The sequence below is a fragment of the Sinocyclocheilus rhinocerous genome, unplaced genomic scaffold, assembly GCF_001515625.1.
Source record: "Sinocyclocheilus rhinocerous isolate Xijiao unplaced genomic scaffold, SAMN03320098_v1.1 scaffold269, whole genome shotgun sequence".
Taxonomy (NCBI): Eukaryota; Metazoa; Chordata; class Actinopteri; order Cypriniformes; family Cyprinidae; genus Sinocyclocheilus; species Sinocyclocheilus rhinocerous.
The window spans coordinates 131,266-147,825 of record NW_015652298.1 but is presented as its reverse complement, the minus strand read 5'-3'; the positions used below and the strand labels follow the sequence as shown (position 1 = coordinate 147,825).

Genomic DNA, 16,560 nt, shown 5'->3' with positions numbered 1-16,560 from the left:
GCTGGTAACAAAACGGATCGGCTCGAAATCGGAAAGAAGTGAGACTGACCGGCCGATAACCGATCATGAGGAAAATCGGCCGATTCCGATCCCTGGTCGATCGGTGCATCTCTACTTTTCATGGTGCTAAAAAACTTCTGAACGTCACTAACATGAGCATATTCATACCTGAATTCTCTTGCTTGAGGAAATCATTGAGATTCAGCAGATTTCGATGCAATATAATTAAAAAGGCGATGACAAGCAGCACAAGAATAACCACATTCACTGGAAAAGAGAAGATGTCAAATATTTAAATGGGTAGTTCACCCACAAAATGAAAATTCTGTCATCATTTACTCACCCTCCATTTGTTCCAAACCTGTATGAGTTTCTAGAGTTTACAGCAGCCATTGACTTCCATGGAATGGCAGAAAATAAATTATATTATTTTTAAATATATATATATATATATATATATATATAGAAGTCTCTTCTGCTCACCAAGCCTGCATTTATTTGATCCAAAGTACAGCAAAAGTAGTAATATTGTGAAATATTTTTACTATTTAAAATAACTGCTTTCTATTTGAATGTATTTTTAAATGTAATTTATTCCTGTGATTTCAAAGCTGAATTTTCAGCATCATTACTCCAGTCTTCAGTGTCACATGATCCTTATTATAGAAATGAATACTTTTAACTAGCAAGGATGCAATAAATCGATAAAAAGTGATGATAAAGACATTTATAATATTACAAAAGATTTCTATTTGAGAAATGCTGTTCTTCTGAACTTTCTATTCATCAAAAAAATCTGAAAAAAATATATACTCAGCTATTTTCAACATAATAATAATAAATGTTTTTTGTTTAGCAGCAAATCATTTTCAAATATATTCAAATAGAAATCAGTTCTTTTAAATAGTAAAACTATTTCACAATATTATTGCTTTTGCTGTATTTTGGATCAAATAAATGCAGGCTTGGTGAGCAGAAGAAAATTATTTATGTATAAATACTATGGTAGTCAATGGCTGGTTTGGTTAACAACTTTATTCTAGAATATATCCTCTTTTGTGCTCAGCAGAAGAAAGAAACTCACGGGTTTGGAACAAGTGGAGGGTGAGTAAATGATGAATTTTAATTTTTGAGCTTGTGTGTGTGTGTGTGTGTATGTTTAACTCGTATAAAATATTCACCTCTGCGTACAGTCATGGCACTCTATCAACAGCACTTGAGTTTAAATTCTACATCAAAACAAACAGTAACATTAGTAAAACAGCATAGAAAACACCATGAATGTGTATTTAACTGAGGGCTAAGCGGAATATAACAGAAACAGTTTGAGACCGAAATCACAAAAGGAAAAAAAAATCCTGCACATACAAACAAAAAGCAACTCCAAAACTGTTAACAACACAAAAGAATAAAAACTGCCGGTGTACAAACCTTTTTCGTTATAATGTCTGGACTCTCTTCGGCTCTTCATCCAAAACGCCAACTCAACATCAACAAGTCCAGCTACCCTTCAGTCCTGCAGAGAACACGGCACAGCCGACAAGACCTTTACTGATACATATGCTATACTGATAGCACACAACAGCAGCGAGTGAATCTTTTGATATCTTGTAAACTTTCATGTATTGACTCGTCTGCTTTTCTACTTCCAAAGACTGACAGCTGCAAGAGCCAATAGAATTCGAGTGTGGTCTTTGAAGGAGCATTTCATTGGCTTGACCTACCAATCGAACCGCCCCTTCACAGAACGAGTCGCTTGTTTGGAGTCTTGAATGTGACTCGGAGCTTCACTGAGTGCTTCCTTTCTCAATGTTATTATTTTATCAAACTTTTATTTTTTATTGTGCGCAAATGCTTTGTCAGTGTAAAAACCTTTACCATGCAGTGAAGAAGACGGAATGAAAATATGATAACAAGACACGTCTCGTTCATGATTCGGTGAATTAAAAAAAAAATGAGTGAATGATTCATTGACTCGTAACTCAAAAAGTTCGCTTGTCCTACTAGCGTAACGATGTAACCTGCAGAAAGGGTCACAGACTAAAACGAACCAATGAGAAAAAGAGTGAAAAGATACAAAAGATTCGCATAACTGAGATGAATCAAAATCCTTGAGTCTGTCCTGAATCATTCCTGCTTATGTGTGAGCGAGTGAGTGGTTCCCTATGAGTTACAGATCTGATCATTTCAGCGGCCACGCCCATAAGTGGTCTGACGTGGGCGTCTAGATTACTGCCTGGTTAAAAACATACATTTATTTTAATTTATAATAGCACAGCTACTGCTTTGAGTGCGTATTATCTTATTATGTAAGCAACAATTGCACCGAGAGATATCATTTTCAGTCACAAAACGTATTTTCCACTGGACTGCGCAGATAGCACGCATTTTAGCCCCGCTGATGTTTTTGTGAGGGGTCCTGCGGAACTCTACGTACACACTTTCAAACAGGAAACCATCACTCTCTTCTCAATAATATTGTCAAGCAGCTTTATTTTGTCATTTCAAAATGCTTTCAGCGTTTAAATCCATTCCGACACACATGGTAAGCCTATGTTTGCGATAAATTATTATTCATCTGCGTGCATGTGTTTATAATGCGAGTGCGGTGGTGTTTAGAGCTTCGATATACTGACATGTTAGCAGCTAACGCATTAGCGACGGACCTGTTCATTTCAACTATATAAAATCTGTTAGTAATATTTTGCTACAGTAATCAACACAGTAACACCAAATAGTTAGTGCTGGTATCAGAACCAAAGTGTTTGAAACAAGTGTGCACTCCGAGCGTGGGAGTCAAGTGATTGACAAGAATTGTGAATGTAACAAGTATGATACAATATTTCTTATCAAATATATTTATGACGTAATCTATAACATATATTGGGTGTTGAGGCAGTTACTTTATGCGGTTGAAATGTGACCTAGTATTTTACACTTTAAAATCAGAAATTTGTAAAGTTTGCAAATGATGCATTAATGACTCCTAAAAGGTAGCATTACCTTATTGTTTAGTATTTCTTGCAAAACCTACACCAAGAAAAAAATGTCTTCTCATCTTATGCATGGTCTTCACAGCTCTGAAGTTTCTAATATCAATAAGAAAACGGAATGAGAATAAATTATCTTAGATCAACGTGTACAATTTATCGCTCAACCTAAGGCAACATGAATATTCATGTTTACAATGACTGTTTGCAGGACTATAAAGGACAGAAACTTGCAGAGCAAATTTTCCAAGGAGTCATTCTGCTGTCGGCGGTAAGTAACACTGGCAGCACTTTTACTCTCACAGCCATCACAACAACATAATGTCATTTCTGCTCTGCCTCATGTCTGCTTTCCCTGCAGGTGATCGGCTTCATATATGGCTTTACTATTCAGCAGTTTGGGTGGACAGTTTACATAATGTTGGCTGGATTCACAATATCATGTTTGGTATGTCATAAGAATACTCTTTGCTTCATTTGAAGTTAAAAGTGAAAGAAAAAAAAGAAGGAAAAAAAGTGTAATTCTGGCTGTGTCCTGTTCTTCAGCTCACCCTGCCTCCCTGGCCAGTGTACAGAAAAAATCCTTTGAACTGGCAGCCGGCTATGCCCGAGACATCTGGAGAAAATCGTGACAAACCTCAAGAGATTCAGAAGAAGAAGAAGCACAAGTGATGCACGGCAGTATTTTAGTTTGGATTTGGCACAGCAAAGCCATATAGATATCCAACAGAAACAAACCTATTCATTTTTGTCACTATTTGAACATTCAATATGTAATAAAGATCTGCGTTTGGTACTTTTGTTTGGCCTTTTTTTTGGTTTTGTTTGAGTTTGGGTTGTTAGCAAAAGACAACGAGGTTCCTAAAAGTGTCATTTATTATAAATCATTCCTTATCGATTTATATTATATCGTAATATAAATATACAGTTTAGAAAAAAAGTCAACTATTTTTAACATCTCTTTTGTGATTCAAGATTGCTATCTACATAGCATAGGTTCACATTTCTAAAAGAAAGATGATGTCTGAAAATAATGCTTTTGTGAAATTTAAAGGTGCATAATAACAGCATTTTTTTTTTGCATATCTACGTTCAACTCACTTCTATCACATTTACAAAAACATTAAAAAAGTAACAGTGATTGTTGATAAGAGGCTTCAGTGGAGTGTTTAAGAGCACAAAAGTCTGCTGCCCACCAGCAGTAATGGCATATCAGTGTTTGATAAGGGATCCCTCGTGTGCATCTGGCTCAGTCCTTGAATGCAACGTCCTCAAAGAACTTCAGCTGTTGGACTTTCAGTGCATACTGCTTGTATTTTTCCTCCCCCATTAGCTCTTGCAGTAGGTGCTGGATATATAAAAAAAACAGAATAGAAATCTGTTAGCCTAACTGCCATTTAATTCTAAAAAATGTTTTCATTATTTTTGTTCCATTAAAATAAAACTCACTTTACTCTAAAATCAATGGGTCTCGTGTACTAATAATAGTATAGAATATTTTATTTACTGTATGTGCACAGGAGAACTTCTCATGAAAAAAATAAGTTATTTTTTGCATACTTTAAAAATTTGAGGTTGAAACAAACATCATGAATTAACAATAAATTGCAATACAAAAGTTATTGAATGATGATTTGTACATGCACAGATTTCACACATTTTTAGTGAATGAGACCCATTGTCTGGTACTGAAAAGTTCTAATCAACAGCCTATTAGTATAGACTGTTATGTTTATTTCTAATATACAGGTGCATCTCAATAAATTAGAATGTCGTGGAAAAGTTCATTTATTTCAGTAATTGAACTTTTCCATGACATTCTAATTTATTGAGATGCACCTGTACAATGAGACTTTAGTTAACTTGCCTCTCTCTTCTCTTCATCCTCTTCCTGCATGATGTCCAGGACTCTGTCCAATAGCTTCACCCCGAGTCCTTTAACCACATCTGTACGCAAGTGCTCGATCACTCTCCTGACCTTTGCTGGACCCGTGCTGTCGTCTAAAAACACAAAATGAGGAACATGGTGATAAATTCTGTCACCGAAAAAAAAATCGCTTAAATTCACATTTACTCAAAATATTTGAACAGTTTCATTTGCAGATGGGTAAATGTTCCAGGAAAACAAAAAACGTAAAACAATGTGAGTTGTTACCTAACGGGAAGCCACTGATTTGGTAATCTCCCTGTCCCTCTCTGGATTTCCCATGAAGCATCAGGGTGTCCCTGTACTTCCTGTTTAGTTTGAACTCAGGCAGTGGAGTGGAGTGGCATCTCGACCCATCTGGCTCAAATGATACATCTCTGGCATCCATGTGTAACGTTTGCGTCATCATTTGGACCAAGTCTTGCATCTCATTGGTCTCAAACTTTCTGTAAAAAAAGCAATTTCAGAAACAATGCAAAGAACAAATGCCAGCCGTCTTATTCAGATTTCTAAAAACCAGAATATTGGCAAGATGGTTAACAGATTTACATGACAGACGCATAATCAGAATATGACCGAATTCTGGCTCACTTCAGAATTTTTACATGCATAAATGCGGCCAGTTATGTCTCATTAGAGTACAAATTAGTGGGAGGTCTTACCGTTCTCTGTAGTCGCCCTCTGAACGTTCAGTGGAGCTGGTGGAGGAACTACAATCGTCTTCGTCAGACTGTCTCCATGAGCACTTCCTCTCCTGATACACAAAGGGAACCAAAATAGTTCAGGTAAGATCCCTTTTGACCAAGTAGCTGAGGTTATGTTAGATAGCATCTGCTTCAAATGGTTCCATAGAGCCTATCTTAAGGTTCACCGTGTTGAGATGGTCTGGTTTATTTATTAAAAGGGATAGTTCACCCAAATATGAAATTTCTCTCACCATTTACCCACCCTCATGCGATTCCAAATCTGAGTGACTCTTCTGCAGAACACAAAAGAATGTATAGTGTTTGACAGTGCGCCCTGAGTCATCGAGAAAGATCAGACATACCTTTCTTGTTTCCAAAGTTGTGCTGGCAGGTCTTGGGCAGTCTAGATGGTCTGTCTGCTTACTGTCTAATGAGGGGACATCACAAGGCTCCCTTTTGACAGCGGACACAGCTTCAAAGAAAAGAAACTAAGAAATCATATTCAATGAAGCTGTACAAAATCTCCTTTCATCTGAATTGATGTTCTTAAGGGTGTTATCGCTCTTGAGGCCGCTTTAACAGAATGACAGTCAGACCCCTTTTAAATGGACTAAAAAGTGAACGGTTTAAAATCTAGCCTGCATATTGACTGTGAGTATATGCCAAAGAATAGTGCAATATTAGAACATGGTCATACTGTGCATGTCTAAATTTATTCAGAATGTGTATTCCAATTACATGAATACAGAAATAAAGCGGTGTAGTATTATTTATATAACATAGTTTTTTATTAATAATTTGAATTAGCTTTTATTGTTTTCATTAAAATTTTTGTTTAATTGTAATTTTGCAATGTGATTTTGTCATTTTTATTAATACTTTTTATTTTTCATGTTACTGCTTATGTTTAATTTATTTTTATTTCAGTTTCAGCTTTAGTTAGTTTTCAGTTTTGGTTTTATTTATTACCAGTTAGTAGTTTCGTGCTTCAATGTAAACGTACTTAAGACAGTTGCAAATGCAACATTTCTAAATATCATTTAGTTTTAGTTTCTCATCTAATATTTAATTTCAGCTTTATTTCAATGTACACATTTTTTTAAAAATATTTTTATTATGGCCATGTAATGACCATGTTAACTTGGTCATTGTTCTTGACCCTAAAAGTGTGTTCAGATCTTGCTCTGGTCCATTTCCATTCACGCTGTTGTATTTTAAACATTTCAAAATTCACTTTAATGGCATTCAGAGAAATCCACAAACCTTGTTGTCTGGAGTTCTCCTGTAATTGCTTCAGTCTTCTCCTTTCCCTGGCTGACAGTGGACGGTTCTGTAAGTAAAGTGAGTTCTGTTAACAACAGCAGCAGCAGCATCAGATTACTACATGCATGTATGTATCTGACATGCATTTTTATACGGATATGCTGTGTGCAGCTGTTTAATATAGTCTGTACAGTCCGTAATGTTTCACCTGCTGCTCTGGACAGTTCTTGGTAGAGGACGAGAAATTGGCAGGTCTGTGGCCTTTCTGTTCATTGTTTACTGATAGGACATCTTCTGGAAGAGGTGGCAGAGGTCTGGGCACTGCTTTGACCTAAACATACAAATGTTTTAGTGAGAGCGAAAGACAACAGTAATGAAATCTGAATTAATTCTGGTTCATGTAAAGTGTTTGATAAAAAAAACATGATTTAATATTTTAGTTATCACTGAGTACTAAAATACAAGAGCAAAAAAAATAAATAAAAACTGTGCAATGTCCACACTGCTCACTTGATGGCTGTTCTGGTCATCGAGGGACTTGTCTTTCTTCTTCTGCCTGTGCTGACGTGACATGGATGGTTCAGAGGAAGAGGGCTGAAGAACTGGTCTGCTTTGATCTAAGAGAGCTGAAGTGGACTCTGAACTGGAAGGCTCCTAAAATGTTATTATAAATGTTTAAATTGGTTTACATTTTCTTTAAAAAATGAACTTTTCCACGACATTCTAATTTATTGAGATGCACCTGTAAATATTTATAATAAAAATATAAATTAAAAATATTTAGTTAATATACAGCAACAACAATTTAAAAACCTTGCCAAAAGCAAACAATAAAAATAAAATAAATACCAGTATTTTACCATTACAATTACAGGAACAGGCTTGAGTAGTTTCTCTGTGGAGTCTAAACTTCCCTGGAATATGAAGGACAACAAACACATTGTCTTCAGAGTAAAGAAAAGCACAATCAATCAAAAAATACAGACATTAAATGTTGTGGTTCCAAACCCATGAGTTTCTTTCTTATTTGGAATGCAAAAGGAGATGTTTCAACGAATGCTGATTACTAAACAGTTTTGATGACATTTTAACTACCACTTTATGGACAAACCCCACTAAGATATTTCTCAAAGTATCTTCTTTTATGTTCCACAGAAGAAAGTAAGTCATAAGGGAATGGCACAAGGTTGAGTAAAGGTAAAAATCCTATTTTGATCTTCTTTATGCACCAAGAGCTTGTAACACTCCAAAGAGAAAGGAAAAATTGAAATCGCATCATATGACCCCTTTAACACTGAATCTTTATTTTAGCACAATTCGTAATATATTTTGATGCCCATCAATGTTGGAATAATTAGAAATTAGGCAAACATATCAAAAGTTTCGATCACAGTTCCATACTTCCATCACAGTAACTTACCTCACTCTCCTCAGTTGAACTTCCAGTGGGAACATCCTTTAGGACACAAGCGTTGCTAAGATCATCATCAACAGTCTCCGACTTTGTCTCAGCATTGTGATGTTGTTCCATAGGCTCGTGTGGGATGTCCTCCATCCCTGCCTCATGCAGAAGCTTCATAGTGTCGTCTTCAAGGTCCATACTTGCATTAAGAGCCTGATTCTTGCTTAGCATCTTGGTTCGATCTGCAGGCTTGGGTGTAGTTGAGTTTGGAGATATCAGTCCATTCGCTGATATCTTATCCTCCGCTCTGCTGACACCTAATGCTTGTTTCAGAGGGTGTGTCTGAGCAGGACCAGGATCTTCTTTCTCCTCTTTCTCTCTCCTCTTGCTCACAGATGGCGGCTTGTGGTTCTGATGGCTGCTGGGTTTTTTGGCTTTTCTCTGTTTTTGTTCCTGGGATTGGATTTCAATGTCTATATTGCTAATGGTTGCTGTAGATGGACCTGTTGAGTTAAGAATGTCCCGACTTGGAGATTTAGGGGGCAAGTGTGGGTCAGGAAGCACTTTTTCCACTGCAGCATTACAGGGTTTTTGTCGGTTCAAGTGGTTTTCTTCGACCTATGAAATGTGGAAAACAAAACAGACGTACTGAGATCATACCAATGCCTCACACAGAAGAATAGCAGACTTCTAGGATTCCCATTTCTTCATACCTTTCTTCCTCTGGCCTTTGATTCAGAGTTAAGACATTGTGGCTGAACGTCATGATTTGGTTTGGTTGATGCATTAGATCCGGCACTGTTCGGTTTGCTGTTCGCTGCATTTTTCCGTGATTTGGCGGTTTTTCTGTTAGATCAGTAACAGGACAGACGAGTTAAAACTATTTCAATATTTTTATTTCAACTTCAAAGACAGGGAAAAGTGCACATACTCTTTTGTGGCCTCCAGGAACATGGAGATCTGCTGTTTGATGTACGGCTGTCGGAGAATGTGTTTGACGTCTGGCCTGTCCTCTGGTTTCTTACACAGCATCCGCTTGATCAGTTCTCCCAATTGGGGGTCGTACTTACTCGGCATTTGGGGCAACTGAACATTAAAAGTTCATTTACAATGTCGGAAGAATGTTTTGAATGAACAGCTCTTTAGATTTGATGCATGCAAATATTTACAGTTCAGTGAAACAGATGATGAATATATTCATGTACCTTCCCTTCAACGATACGATACACGAGAGAGTTCATGTCTTTTGCGTTGAAAGCATGTTTTAGAGTTGCCATTTCATACACGCAACATCCCAGGGCCCACACGTCTGACTGCAAACACAACCAAACATAAATAATGATTTATCTAAAACACAAAATATCTGGGTAAAGAGAGTCCAGGCCACCCCAAAATGAAAAAAAAAAAAAGGATAAATTTTGCATACAGAAAATAAAGTCTGGTTTAGGACTATTAAGATTTTGGTCCTAAAAATTAATAAATCATCAGACATTTTCAGTTTGAGAGTTTTTTTCTCATTTTATTTATTCTCATTAATTAATTGTCATTACTATAAAACAGCATATTGCATAGTATTAAGGCAACATAAAATCTACTCAAAAGTTTGAGGTCAGTTAAGTTTTTTTTTAATGATATTAGCAAATGTCTCTTATGCTCACCAAGGCTGCGTTTGTTTGAGCAAAAATACAGTAAAAACTGTAATATTGTGAAATATTATTGCAATTTAAAATCACTGTTTTCTATTGTACTATATTTTAAAATATAATTTATTCCTGTGATTTCAAAGCTGAATTTTCAGCATCATTACTCCAGGCTTCAGTGTCACATGATCCTTCAGAAATCATTCTAACATGCTGATTTGCTGCTCAAGAAACTTCTTATTATTATCAATGTCGAAAACAGTTGTGCTGCTTAATATTTTTTGTGGACAAGATTATACATTTTTTAGGATTCTTTGATGAAAAGAAAGTTCAGAAGGACTTGCTACAAAACATTTCTAATTTAAATAAATTTGCATTGAAATATTGGGAATTAGTACAGAAAATGTGTTTAATTGTCAAATAAAAACAACACCACAATATAAATTCCAAAATAGAACTGCCCGTTTTTTTTTCTTTTAATTTTGGGATGAAAAATATAGCCTCAATATGTTCTTGACAGGTTTTGTGACATATCATAAGTAGTAAAAGTTATTTAACTAAAACTGACACATAATGAATCTTAGGGCTGGGTTTTGACACACATTTCACAATTTGATTCTCATTCACAAGCTTGCGATTCGATATCGATTATTTTGGATATATATCAGGTACAGTACATGCCAAATTTTCTCAAGGAAAAAACATCTCTTAACTAATGCTGTAAAATATACATGAGAGCCAGTTGGTACTACATTACTATAATATTGAATGTTAAAATGGACTGATTTGTTAAAATTACACTTAATGTTTTTAAAATAATAAAGTTACAATTGCATAATAATTTTTATATATAAACATAATGGTGGCTGTCATAAAAATTTGATGGATTTATTCAAACATAGACTAAACATTGAAGAACAGTAACATTTATAATGAATGTTATATGGTGCATATATTAAGCAAAATGCCCCTCTCTACAGTTTATTTTTCTATCTGACTAATGAGTTTATGGTCACCAAATATGTTTTTCTGAGGTAAATTTGACGTTCAGTGACATTGTTTACAAGCTGTTATATTGAAACATAAAAAAGCTGAAACACAGATTGAGGGATTACATGAGACAGGATACGGATTGTAAAGTTGTACTCTTTCTTTTAACTTACCTTTGGATGTTTAGTCATGTTTATTTTGTGCTGAAACTGGTATTAATGTGGAGATGATTAGTTCACGTGCGCCTCGCGCTGCCGCGTCTGTTGAACTGAGGCGCTACAGCGATCTGTCACTCCACATTAAACAGCGCCAAAACGGCATTTATTGTTTGAATACTGCAATACAATGGACAGAATTTGAAATCTGAGACTTTGTTTCATATTAAAAGTAAAAAAGCACAATGCTTATTGCGATATATTGGATGGGAGGTGCCCTTCAATGTTCCATCCATTAACTGAAAACAGGCTAGACTAATCGTTTCTTGGGATTTAAGAATCAATATCGTTCCGTAAAAATGAGAATCGATTAATATCGAGATATCGATAATTTTTACCCAGCCCTACTGAATCTAGTGCTGTACTAATGATCGTTGTAAGTTGTGTCCATGCAGTACCTTGTAGTTGTAAGGTTTGTTGGAGAACAGTTCTGGACTCATGTAGTAAGGTGTGCCGATCAGAGTGCTGGCCATGTCGTTCTGACTCTCCAGGACCCGCGCGATGCCCAGATCACCCACTTTGATTATATCGGTCTTGGTCAAGAAGATATTCTGCGTTTTCAGATCTCGATGCAGAATGTGCTTCTCATGTAAATACTAGGGATCAGCAAAAATGCAAAAGCTTTATTATTCAGCTAGAAACTCAGAAAGGACAGATGGATGGAAGGATGGTCATTGACTTACCTGGAGGGCCATGGCAATCTGAACAAACCACTCCACAACTTGTCTCTCAGGAAGCAGTTCTCCCTTCTGCTGTTTGAGTCTGTGGTAAAGATCTCCTCCCTCACAGAATCCCATCACGATGTAAAGCTGACAGTCCTCGCCTTCCCATGATTCCCGGTATGTGACGATGTTGGGATGCTTGAGTTGTGAGAGGAGCTGTGCTTCCTGCTCCGCGGCTCGCCGTTCGCGTCTGGAGGATGTTCTCAGGTTCAGCTTCTTGATCACGTACTGCCAAAACCACACAATATATTGTGTTATAATTTTGCACATAAACAAAAGACAGAAATTCTAGTGGAAAATGTCCACATTTATTAAAAAAAAAGATGCTCTAATGTTTGTTGTACAAAGAAGGATCATATCAGCAATCATATGTACCAAATCACATGTCCATTATTTTAATTTTTGCTCAGTATTAACATTTTTATTTATTTATTCACTTTTTAACATCAAGGCTATTTTCATGGCAATCTCTGAATAAATTATATGAGGTACAATTAACAAAAGGTTATAAAAGACATTTCAGATGTACACTAGACAAAAAAATCTAAAATACATTCAGGTGATACACTTTTAAATAAATCAGTTAGACACACCTCTGAATAAAACCGTTGTCTATTTACATAAAAAAAAAAACAGTACAATCCAATTAACTATGTTTCACAGTCTTTTTTTAGTTAGTTTAGTTTTTTTAGTTACTAAACATTTTAGTTTTTCAATATTAAAATCAAAAAGGATAAAAATCACTGCATTCTACAGACTCAAGTTGCATAGATAGATCCGTAAAAATTGAAGTATTTTTTAAGAAGAAACCAAAAGAGGCACACTATTTTTTTTCTTATTTATTTATTTTTGTTTTTTATGTTTCATTATGCAGCACAGCACATACGAAACAGACGTTTCAATATCAAGTTTAAAATGTGCGTATTTGTATAAAAGAGAGTGTTTTAGGTGCTGATAACCTTTTCTTTTAAGATTTTCCAAAATTGTAATCACTTCTACACAATACAACTAAACGGGCCTTCGTTGTCAGAAATCTTCGTTAAATAACTAAACATTTCATGTAATATCTCAATAAGAGATCATAAAAATGCATGTATGATAATTCAAATTTTTTTTTTTAAATTGTAAGAAAAACGTTTCTCAAAATAATTACAGAGCACGTCACAATGCAGGATGTCAGCTGCCTTTATAGTAATTGATCAAACAAGTCAACAATATCAATAACATTAAAACATACTTTATGTCTAAAAGGTTGATTTGATTCCTGTTTTTCATACACATTTGTATTCGTACATAATCATTCTGATGTGAAGCATCCTACAGACTCATAATTTTCCTCTTACATTATAAGTTTCTATAAATGTGTTATGTACAAGGAATATTAAAAAAAAAAATCCCCAAGCTTTTCTTAAAATATGTAAATACACATTTTGTTAGAAGAGGCTAACTCTCAGCTGTAATATCAACAACAACGAAGTCTGTTATTAACTAATGCTTAAAAATAAGGCATTAGTTCAGTTCGGCAATTAGTTAAACATATAAACCAGCGTGTTACTTATTAGCAGGAATGCACAGGTCTGTGCACAAACTCAGATGCATGCACCACTCTGTTACCTGTTTACGGTCTGATTTGTGTCTGACCAGATTCACCTCCCCATAGCTCCCCTTCCCCACAACTCTCACGAATAAGTAACTGTCCATGATCCTCCGTCCAAAGATGCTCTCTGTATCACATAGCGAGTGATGCTAAACCCTTCCGCAGAAGTTAAAATACAAGCAAGCGCGCTATTCTGTGATTTGTCTGTTTCAAACTTGTTTTGGGTGACACAGAGCACAGGAAACAGCCGAGCACGGCTTCAGCGTCACCAGGCAACTGAGCGCATTATCGCCGCACGCTCCGGATTAATGTGTGCGCAGTTTGACAACAGCGCCCTCTATAGGCGCAGCGGCACGTGCCAAGTAAGAAAAACGGTTAGTCATTAGAGAGACTGCTGTTTTATGTCATAATAATTAACATCTACAAACATTCTCAATCAATATTTAGTATGGAAAGTCTTATAAAGATTAGAGTTGTAGGTTAATAACCAGTATAGCCCAAGTCAAACAATATTTTCACCAGTAGGTGGCGTAATGTTTTTATTCACTGTTTGGGGCGCAGGCAAAGACCAATAAAACCATCAGCCATAGTTAAACAAGCAACAACGTTTTAAAATGTTATGCATTTTTAAACCAGTGCTGTGAATGAAGTGAACAGTTTAAAATCTATAAATGCATTTAAACTGACTGAAGTCACATATTGTAACACATTGGATTTCGATATTCCACTTTATACATTATGCCATTGCCAACTATAACTTTGCAACTACATGAAAATGACAAATACGAGATTAGACATGCATATTTTTGTATGTCATATAGGCGATTCTAATAGCCTGCTGATTTAGTGCTAGATTATTAACAAATGCTCTAATTATTGTCAGTGCTGCAAACAGTTTTTGCTGCTTAAATAACAGCAATACATAGATCAATTTAATGCATCTTTGCTGGATATATTTATTCATTAATTAATTAATTAATTAATTCAGTTAGTTAGTTTTTTTTTAAACGTTTGGACGGTGTAATAAATAAATACATAATGAATGAAAGAAAGAAAGAAAGAAATGTTTCTTGAGCAGCAAATCAGCATATTAGAATGATTTCTGAAAGATCATGTGACACTGAAGACTGGAGTAATGATGCTGAAAATTCAGCTTTGCATCACAGGAATAAATTACATTTTAAAACAGAAAATAGCTATTTTAGATTGTAAGAATATTACACAATATCACTGTTGTAACTGTAGCTGTACTTTTATATAAGCGGAAAGAGATCGAGGGAGAGAGATTTTCTTAAGCACATTTCCCCATCAGCACATCCTTGAGTTCTGAGGAATATGGATATCAGATAATGCCAGCAATAAAATCAAATTCTAGGAACACCGATTAGGACATACATAACCCCGCCCCCATTACCTGAGAGTCAGCGATCTCTTTCATCTGATTGGCGCAGAGCAGCAGAGGCGCTGTGACGTCAGGGCGCGCTGAGACTGGGTCAGCCGGAGGAAGCAGCAGCAGTCAGATCTCCGCGAGACCAGTGCGAGCGCACTACGTTCAGATTACAGCCAGAGACGCGCCTCTGCACCTCTGCGATACACAGGTACCGACATCCACTGCATTTTAACGCTGTGTTTAACACTAAATGTTGAGGACAGGCGTGCATGATCGATAACTGCTGCATGCCATGCACTTGCAAATGCAGGCTAGTCCCACAGATTAAGAGTTTACAGTCGGTTTTAGTTTGTACTAGCTGGTTGTCTCTACTCCACATGACTTTATGATGGGTTAGTTATCTCACTCAATCAGAGGATGTGGTCAACCACTCCTATAAGTCTTTGAATGCGCTAAAACTTTGACAGCTGATGGTTTGATAGTATACAATGGATGGAGATGAGAAACAATTTTTTCTTTTACATTGTCATTATGATGCATCAACTTCTTGTTTTCAAATATATTTAAAAATATATTTTTCTGTTTTTATTGAAAACTCTGTATGTTTAAAACTGAAAACATATCCCCGCAGCATTTAATGATACTAAATTGCTAAAATGACTCTTTTGAACTTCCGCAACATTCTGACATCAGACATCAAAGTGAACATTTCAGCAAATTATCAACTGTTTATCAGTCACTCAGTATTTGTTAGTGCCATTAACACGGATTTGATGTCAATCCATGTCATTCCATGTTGACATCTTTACTGTAATGGTGTTCATAACTGTTATTATGACTTTGTCAGAATGTTTAATTCAGGCTGTTTCCTCAAAAGTGGCAGTTAAAAACCATCAAACTTGACCGCAAAACTACAACACATGAGTAAAATTGCGTAGCAAAGTGATTTATTTCATTTGACACAAACATTTACAAAAAAAAAAAAAAAAGCCTTAAAGGGTTAGTTCACCCCAAAATAAAAATTAGGCTGTGTTTTACTCACCCCCGATGCATCCTAGGTGTATATGACTTTCTTCCTTCAGACGAATCCAGTCGGAGTTATATAAAAAATTGTCTTTGATCTTTCAAGCTCTATCGTTGTACTCAGCGGGTGTTGCATGCATCAGTCCAAAAGACGTGAAATAAAAAGCACCCCCCCGGGAGCCGTGTGAGACACTTTTTTTTGTGGAAGGGTGCTTTTTATTTCACGTCTTTTGGACTGAAGGAATGCAACACCCGCTGAGTACAACGATAGAGCTTGAAAGATCAAAGACAATTTTTAATATAACTCCGACTGGATTCATCTGAAAGAAGAAAGTCATATACACCTAGGATGCATCGGGGGTGAGTAAAACACAGCCTAATTTTTATTTTTGGCTGAACTAACCCTTTAAAGCAGCAAAAAATGGCCTGTTTAATTGTAAAGATCATGAGATTATAAAAAAAATAGGGATGCGTTGATATAGATTTTTTTCTTTCCATTCTTTAGATATGGAAGCTGCCAACCAACATATCAGCAGATAAGTCTAAATCTAGATATAAATTTTTGTGAGCTTTATTAGAAAAACTAAAGGCTCATTGCATCCAAGCACTTCAACTATATCAAACATATAATGTGCAACTGCTTTAAAAATAAATAAATAAAAACCTTAGCTGTAGGAAGCAAATAAAGTGAAAAAAAAAAGTACTTTCTTTTTAG

The 16,560-nt window shown here is 35.8% G+C and overlaps 4 protein-coding genes across 8 annotated transcripts in view; 2 read left to right on the top strand and 2 right to left on the bottom strand.

Moving 5' to 3' along the window:
* The window catches only part of LOC107714493 (glycosyltransferase 8 domain-containing protein 1), a 5,616-nt gene extending 4,052 nt beyond the window's left edge, over positions 1–1,564 (bottom strand). For both annotated transcript variants that reach the window (XM_016520342.1, XM_016520343.1), the window contains exons 1-3: positions 1,432–1,564; positions 1,182–1,229; positions 169–267 (exon numbers count right to left, since the gene is read on the bottom strand). In XM_016520342.1, the coding sequence (XP_016375828.1) occupies positions 169–267; positions 1,182–1,197 (115 nt within the window). In that variant the 5' untranslated portion in view covers positions 1,198–1,229; positions 1,432–1,564. The remainder of the gene's footprint in view (positions 1–168; positions 268–1,181; positions 1,230–1,431) is intronic.
* A 652-nt stretch (positions 1,565–2,216) lies between these two features.
* Positions 2,217–3,786, top strand: LOC107714491 (signal peptidase complex subunit 1-like). Its single transcript, XM_016520340.1, has 4 exons — positions 2,217–2,545; positions 3,202–3,261; positions 3,352–3,438; positions 3,537–3,786. Exons 1-4 carry the CDS (start codon positions 2,510–2,512, stop codon positions 3,660–3,662), a joined length of 309 nt encoding a protein of 102 aa, XP_016375826.1. The 5' UTR covers positions 2,217–2,509; the 3' UTR covers positions 3,663–3,786.
* Positions 3,787–3,868: 82 nt separating this feature from the next.
* Positions 3,869–13,690, bottom strand: LOC107714488 (serine/threonine-protein kinase Nek4-like). 3 transcript variants are annotated; one of them, XM_016520332.1, is made up of 16 exons: positions 13,450–13,690; positions 11,797–12,063; positions 11,512–11,709; positions 9,474–9,581; positions 9,200–9,354; positions 8,982–9,114; positions 8,287–8,886; positions 7,727–7,780; positions 7,377–7,520; positions 7,075–7,197; positions 6,867–6,933; positions 5,966–6,075; positions 5,580–5,671; positions 5,146–5,363; positions 4,858–4,991; positions 3,869–4,338 (listed from the first exon to the last, which is right to left on the bottom strand). In XM_016520332.1, exons 1-16 carry the CDS (start codon positions 13,534–13,536, stop codon positions 4,240–4,242), a joined length of 2,589 nt encoding a protein of 862 aa, XP_016375818.1. In that variant the 5' UTR covers positions 13,537–13,690; the 3' UTR covers positions 3,869–4,239. The 3 variants fall into 3 exon arrangements, with proteins under 3 accessions (XP_016375818.1, XP_016375819.1, XP_016375820.1); XM_016520333.1 differs by having other exon boundaries at positions 5,966–6,030; XM_016520334.1 differs by lacking the exon at positions 7,727–7,780.
* A 1,244-nt stretch (positions 13,691–14,934) lies between these two features.
* camk1b (calcium/calmodulin-dependent protein kinase Ib) overlaps positions 14,935–16,560 on the top strand; it is a 74,980-nt gene continuing 73,354 nt past the window's right edge. For both annotated transcript variants that reach the window (XM_016520338.1, XM_016520337.1), the window contains exon 1: positions 14,935–15,030. The gene's annotated coding sequence lies outside the window, so the exon portion shown is untranslated. The remainder of the gene's footprint in view (positions 15,031–16,560) is intronic.